General features: G+C 25.9%; 1 protein-coding gene across 8 annotated transcripts in view; it reads right to left on the bottom strand.

Annotated features, from left to right (window-relative positions):
- Positions 1 to 1,358: 1,358 nt before the first annotated feature.
- LOC126899893 (uncharacterized) overlaps positions 1,359 to 7,853 on the bottom strand; it is a 54,240-nt gene continuing 47,745 nt past the window's right edge. For 2 of the 8 annotated variants that reach the window (XM_050675139.1, XM_050675146.1), the window contains 3 exons: positions 6,222 to 6,313; positions 1,841 to 2,074; positions 1,359 to 1,723 (listed from right to left, as the gene is read on the bottom strand). In XM_050675139.1, the coding sequence (XP_050531096.1) occupies positions 1,677 to 1,723; positions 1,841 to 2,074; positions 6,222 to 6,313 (373 nt within the window). In that variant the 3' untranslated portion in view covers positions 1,359 to 1,676. Of the gene's footprint in view, positions 1,724 to 1,840; positions 2,075 to 6,221; positions 6,391 to 6,764; positions 6,819 to 7,853 lie in introns of all 8 variants that reach the window. The other 6 variants (XM_050675147.1, XM_050675142.1, XM_050675143.1 and 3 more) reach the window with 6 other exon arrangements.

Consider the following 7,853-nt stretch of genomic DNA (forward strand, 5'->3'; position numbering starts at 1 on the left):
CAAGGAAAGCAGCTGGCGCGTAAATTACCCACTACCGGAATATGGAGGTAGTGACGAAAAATGACGATATGGGAATCATCCTTTGTAAACGGAATGAATACACTTTATATCTCTAAATAAGAATAAAGCGTGTTAATATATATTTTTAATAGTAATTAGAATATATATATACATGTAAAGCGACTTACGTACGTAAATTTATCATGCACGAGGTATAGCTGTGTTTTATTTGCGGTCGGGGCGCGGGGAACGTTGTACGCGAGGCATATGCGGCGGCTATATACTATATACACATACATACATATATATAGTAAGGTGACATAAGTACGTAAACGTATCATGCACTAGGTATAGCCTTGTTTTGTGGGCGAGGGGAACGTTATACCCAAGGTATAAATGACGGCAGTGACAGTAGGAATATATAACTATATATATATGTAAAGCGCATTACAGTTGGGTGGTATTGGTCAGTCAAAATAAAAATTTGTATTTAACTGACGACAGGCATGCGTGTACGGGTACGAAAACCAAAAATATAAAATTATACAGGATTAGTGTTTACGTCGTGTGGTGTGAAGGATGGAGTGAATGCGTTACGACAGTCTAGTCTCAAGGTCATAGACAACGGGATTCTCGAGAATAATAACACGTGGCGCGTGGAAAGTTACAAACACACAACCCACAACAATCATGTGAAACTAATATAAGCGTGTTAAAAAAAAATTGTTTTTAAATTATTAGAGATTTTGATTTTTAATATGTTAATAATAGTTAGTGCAAAATAACATTTTTAAATTAAATTTTTGTTCCTTTAAAGATCAAATTAATATCGTTTAATAGAAAATTTTATGTAATTAAAACAATTTTACTATTAACATTAATATGCAGTCAGGAAATTTTATGATTACTATTTACAGTAAATGTATCAGAAAAGCTAAATTTTTTTTTACATTATTGTAACATATCACTTTAATAGAAATCATAGAATCATTTATAAGTAAATTTTGGTGTTTAAAAAAATTCTACAGTTGAAATGTTCAAAACTTGATTAATTTTTGTAATCAAAAATTAAAGTTTATGTAATATACTTTAATTTGAAAAAAAAAATTTGTCTTCATGGTGAAAATGATTTCCATATTCAAAAATATGCTATTTTTGTGTTAAAATTCTGAGTTTTGTATTTTATTTTATTTTAAAGTACATGACAAGGGGAGTACACTGATTTGAATAAATATTATATAAATAATTTTCTCATTTTACCTACTTCGTTTGTCTCATCTTACTCATTCTTAATATCTTTTAGAAATAATTTACCTAACAATTATAATCAATCAAATTTAATTAAAATTGAAGTAAAATAAAAGTATTAAGAATGAATATATTAATCAAAAATGAACAGACGTACAGTAAAACAATTAATCTGATATACAAATGCCAAATAAATTTTAACACACATGAATATATCAATGGTAAAACTAAAAAAATATAAAATGATCTTCTTCACAAATATTATACCCTCTTCCAGTATCTAAATGGAGTTTTTCTTTATCTATACTATGATTTGATAAGATGAGTGACAAATATTATCATTTATTTATTTTAAAAGCTTAGCAAATAAATTATATTACATTTCAATATTTTATACAATTTTTAATAAAAAATTTACTATGCAAATTTTATTTATTTATCATTGTATACAATGCGTGCATCAAATTTGCAAAGTCTGAAACATTGGAAAAATCAAATAAATTAAAAATTAATCAATATAATAACTTTAAATAAAAATTCCATTAAAATTATAAACATAAAAAATTAAAAACACTTATAATAATGAACATACCGCTAAATTTGAGTTTACCATTATTGTTTTCAAGTGCTTTTTTTATTTTTATTTTTAAAGTTCTACTAAATTTTCTTTTGGTTGATTTTGCCAAATTTCCTACTATTCTAACATCAATGATGCCATCTTTAGAAAATCGAGAAAATAAATTAATTATTTCTTGAGATTGTTCCGTTATTAATTTTTCCTCAAATAATATTTTTAAAATTATTTCAAAATCATAATTTTCTTTCTCTAAAATTGAAAAGATTAAGTACTTAATGAATTTCACTTGAATAACTAATTTTTATTTATTATGTAGGTATATTAAATTTTTAGCTTCGATAAGTTGCTGAGAAGGTATTAATTTTAATGATTTGCTTTTACTAAAAGATTCAATCAAAATGTTGTTAAAAAAATCTACTCAATTGAGCGTATTATAAAATTTGATAATAATTTCATTATTAAATTCAAATGAAACTAAAAATCTTTTTTTAGCTACAAATCAATGCTGAGAAGGTATTACTATGATGTGTTTTTTTTTTTTGTGTCTGTATATGCTTAATCTCAGCTCTCGCTGGACCGATTTTGATGAGAAATATGTCAAAAGATCACAAATCGTATCTAGTCGNTTTGATGAAAAATATGTCAAAAGATCACAAATCGTATCTAGTCGAAGATATAACCCTCAAAATATGAAAAAAATTCCCTCGTTACCCGTTTAGTGATTATCTATCTAAAAAAACCAATAAAAAGAAGTTATTCAATTTAGCATATTATAATAATTGATTATAATTCTAAAAATCCATTGTTAATTTAGGAGAAACTAACAATCATTTTTTTTAGAAATGACTTGTATAGCGAAATGTTGCCAACAAATTTGGAATATTATAGTCTAGTAGTAGCACACACAAATAGAGTAAAAAAACCCAGCACAGGAGGGACGCGGCACAGTGGTGACGTAGCATAGTTGGATCAAGTATAATGATATCTGATAATGATTAAAATCACTATCAAAAAAAAACGCTTCGATGCAAATCTTTAGATAGTGTTTAATTTTAAAAAATTGGTGGATTATTCCAAAAGCTTCATAAACTGCTAGTTCCTTATTAATATCCTGATTAAGATAAAGTATGTCGAATGAAAAAGGGATTATTAAAAAATAGTATTTCCCATAAAAAAATTATATTGATCAATACACTTTTCAATAAGTTATAGCATTATAAAGTTAAAAATGTAAAAAATAAAATTGAGAATTTTCACACAATAATAGCATTTGGTAGCCATTTTCACCGTGAAGACAAAATAAAGTCCGAAATTTTTTTTTTTCATAATAAAGTAGATTACATTAGCTTTAATTTAATATATATAGAAAAGTGTCAGACTTTCCGGAACACTTTCAAAATTTAAGTTGAAAAAGTCAATTTTTTGTGAAAAAGTTGTCATTTTGAATCCCCCCCTGTAGGCAGGTAAAAAGTCAGATTTATAAAAAAAATATACCAAATGATAGGTAAAGACATCATGCATCTACAAAAAAAAGAATTATATTGATCCATACATCTTTCGAGAAGTTATAGCATTATAAAGTTAAAAATATAAAAAAGAATTTTTTTACAAAAATCGTATTTTTTTTATTAAGTTTAATGTCTGTTTTCACCATGAAGATAAAATAAAGTCCGAAATTTTTTTTTACCATTATAAAGTATATTACATTAGCTTTAATTTAAGATATATATAAAAGTGTCAGACCATCCGGAACACTTTTAAAAGTTAAGTTGAAAAAGTTCTACTTTCTATATACATTTTTATGTTTTGAATCCCCCCTGTATTAAGGGAAATGGTCCGATTTAAAAAAAAAGTACGTCGAATGAAATATCTATATAAATACTCATTCTCATAAAAAAATTGTAATGATCCATACATTTTTCAAAAAGTTATAGCATAATAAAGTTAAAAATGTAAAATACAAAATCGAAAATTTTCACACAAAAATAGCATTCGGTAGCCATTTTCACCATGAAGATAAGATAAAGTCCGAATTTTTTTTTTTCATAAAAAAGTATATTACATTAGCTTTAATTTAAGATATATATAAAAGTGTCAGACCTTCCGGAACACTTGCGAAAGTTAAATTGAAAAAATTAATTTTTTGTAAAAAAGTTGTCATTTTAAATCCCCCCCTGTGGGCAGGTTAAGTGTCAGATATAAAAAAAATATATACTAAATGATAGGTAAAGACATCATGCATCTATAAAAAAAATAATTATATTGATATGTTTATTTTTAAAAAAGTTACGGCAGTTTTTAGGAAAAAAAATTGAAAAAATTTCGAAAATTAGCGATTTTTAAATTTGTAATTTTTTTGGATGTTTCCCCCATTTACGGGGAACGAGGGAATTTTTTTCAATTTTTGAGAGTAATGTCTTCGACTAGATACAATTTGTGATCTTTTGACGTATCATTGAAAGAAATCGGTTCGATGAGAGCTGAGAAAAAGTGGTAACAGACACAAAAAAAAAAAAAAAACACATCTTAGTAGAACCAATACCTTCTCATCTTCGCATCGAAGCTAAAAATGAATAAATTACAAAGTAAAATGATTTAATTTTGTAGTTGAAAACTATCATATTAAATTATAATATCAAACTTGATTTGTCAATAAATACTTTGAAAACATTAGAAATTAATGATTTTAATTATCTGTATGGAATAAGCTGGTTAAGCTACTTTTTATTTGAATAAGGAATATTTTTTCGATTTTTAAGAGTAATAACTTAAACTAATCATTAACTTAAATATCATAAACTTAAATGAATCATTTGACGTATCGTTGAAAAAAGTAGGTCTAGTGAGGGTTGGCAAAATAAATCGTAGCCACAAAAAGAACCACATAGTAAAATAATATTAACATGAATATCAATTTCTTCTCACGAGGGGAGACTATAGTGATAAGATNTTTTTCACAAGGGTAGACTATAGTGATAAGATCCTTTATATTTATTGAAATTATTGAATCTAAATGAGATAAATATCAAATGATTTGAAAATTTTATTCTAACTCAAAAAAAATGCAAAATATAAATTGCTACAGACGGATTTGAACTTCGTACCGTTAGCATGAAAGACACAGGTGTTACTGATTCGGCAACTGTTCGTTGCTTCTTGTTTCATGATAAAATTGGCTATTTAAGCTAACTCAAATTTAAAAATTACTTTTTCGACTTTAAAAAAATAAAAAAAATTTTAATAAGTTTAATTTCTTGTAAGTGTATTGCCCTTAAAAGATATATAAAAATAAAATAAAATACAAAACCCAGGATTTTAACACAAAAATAACCCATTTTTGAATACGGTAGCCATTTGCGCATAGAAGATAGGTCGTGGGGACAAATTATTTTTCTTAATTTTATAGTACATAAAATAAGCTTTAATTTGACATATGTTTAAAGGACGCAGTATTTCCGGAACATTTTCAAAAGTTCAGTTGAAAAAGATCTATGTTTTTTTTAATATTTCAAGTTTTGAACGCCCCCTATATAAGGGGAAATTGTCCAATTTTAATAAAAAGTATGTCAAATGAAAGATGTACTTATAGTGTATTTTGAAAATAAAAATTTATATTTTTTAAAAATTCGACAATAATGTCGAATTAGATTTGATATGATAAAAGTATTGAAAAGATACAAAAGTAAATAATTTTACCTTATAAATTATTAATTTTTTAACTCTATTTGTGTGTGCTACTACCAGTCTATAATATACCAAATTTTTTTGTAATATGTTGCTATATAAATCATAAATTTAAAAAAAAATTGATTTTTAGTTTCACCTGAATTTAACGATGGATTTTTACAAAAATTGTAAAAATCCATCGTTTTTCCCCACTAAATTGCAGGGACCGTTCTAAACAGCAGCGACGCCGTACCGTTACGAAGGTGGTGGTTTTTTAGTGAGAAAAAACACATTGAAGATAGCGGCGTATATTAAAAAGAACACGGAATCTCCGGTCTACTAGACGGCTACAAAAAAAAAAATGAAAATAAATTGCGTTGTGTTTGCGGCATACCTGTCGCGACAAACACAAACATGTATGATGTGATCGACTGACCTGCTCTCCCTCACTTACCGTGTTTTCATATTAAATTAAATGTATCGAATCACCTCACATTAATGTGTATCTAATAAATATGTAAGATTGTCTTAAATCATTACTCAAGTACTTCAAAATAATACGATTATGAAAAAGATAATAAAACACTAGTGTTGTACATTTTCAAAATTTTCTTGTATTTCTTATATTAGCAGTAATTTTTTCGCTTTATATTTATTTATAGTTTATAAAACTATCTACTTTTAAAAAAATCTGAAACCAAATTTATATTAAAAATTCTTTGAAACTCACTATATTCTAATGTTTTAACATAAAACTGCACATCATCTTCATCAATCTCTAATTGATCAAATGAATTTATGATTTCTATAAGTTCTCCTAAGGTAATATGGTCATTAGTATCTTTCTTAAGATTAAATCGGCACTCTAGTTCATTGACAGTTTCTTCATCAAGCTGCAACTATTGAATGAACATAACTTTAAAAAAATATAAATTTTTATATTTAACTTTTATTTGAAATAAAAACAATGAAATTAAGTATGAATTAATTTTTACAACCATCAATTCCATGGCTAAAAAATTTGTCGGAAATGCTAAAATTATAACTACTGAATTAACTATAAAAAATGTTTGCTATAAACAAATGCTGAGATTTTACAAAGAAAATGAAAAAAAAAAATGTATACGATTTTAAGCTACCACAGTACTTTGGTTAATGATAAAAATTAAAAAAAAAAGAGTATGTTATCATTAATTAAAATGTTTGAAGTATTGCCAATAAAACATTAACAATAATCAGTTCAATTTACAAAAATATATTTCAATATAAAAACCTTCTGATTGAATTTGCGCCATAGTTCATCGATACTTCCTTCATCAAGCTGCAACTATTGAATGAACATAACTTTAAAAAAATATAAATTTTTATATTTAACTTTTATTTGAAATAAAAACAATGAAATTAAGTATGAATTAATTTTTACAACCATCAATTCCATGGCTAAAAAATTTGTCGAAAATGCTAAAATTATAACTACTGAATTAACTATAAAAAATGTTTGCTATAAACAAATGCTCAGATTTTACAAAGAAAATGAAAAAAAAAAAAAACCCAGCACAGGGGGGTCGCGGCACAGTGGTGACGTGGTATAGATGTATCAAGTATAATGATATCTGACAGTGATTAAAATCACTATCAAAAAAAAAACGCTTCGATGCAAATCTTTAGATACTGTTTAATTTTAAAAATTTGTTGGACTATTCCAAAAGCAACATGATCTGCTAGTTCCTTATTAATATCCTAATAAAAGAAAAAGGGTTTATTAAAAAATAATATTTCTCATAAAAAAATAATGTTGATCCATACACTTTTCAATATGTCATAGCATTATAAAGTTATTTTCACACAATAATAGCATTCGGTAGCCTTTTTCATCGTGAAGATAAAATAAAGTCCGAAATTTTTTTTTTGCATAATAAAGTAAATTACATTAGCTTTAATTTAAGATATATATAAAAGTGTCAGACTTTCCGGAACATTTTCAAATGTTAAGTTGAAAAAGTTATCATTTTAAATCCCCCCTTGTGGGCAGGTTAAGGGTTAAATTTATGAAAAAAACATACCAAACAAAAGGTAATAATATTACACATCTATATAAAAAAGAATTATATTGATATGTTCATTTTTGAAAAAGTTATGGCACTTTTAAGTAAAAAAAATTGAAAAAATTTCGAAAATTAGCGATTTTTAAATTTGTAATTTTTTTGGAGGTTTCCCCCATTTACGGGGCACGAGGGCATTTTTTTCAATTTTTGAGGGTAATGTCTTCGACTAGATACAATTTGTGATCTTTTGACGTATCATTAAAAGAAATTGGTTCGGTGAGAGCTGAGAAAAAGTGGTAACAGACACAAAAAAAAAA

Source organism: Daktulosphaira vitifoliae, unplaced genomic scaffold (genome assembly GCF_025091365.1).
Source record: "Daktulosphaira vitifoliae isolate Bord-2020 unplaced genomic scaffold, ASM2509136v1 Scaffold_2, whole genome shotgun sequence".
Lineage (NCBI taxonomy): Eukaryota > Metazoa > Arthropoda > Insecta > Hemiptera > Phylloxeridae > Daktulosphaira > Daktulosphaira vitifoliae.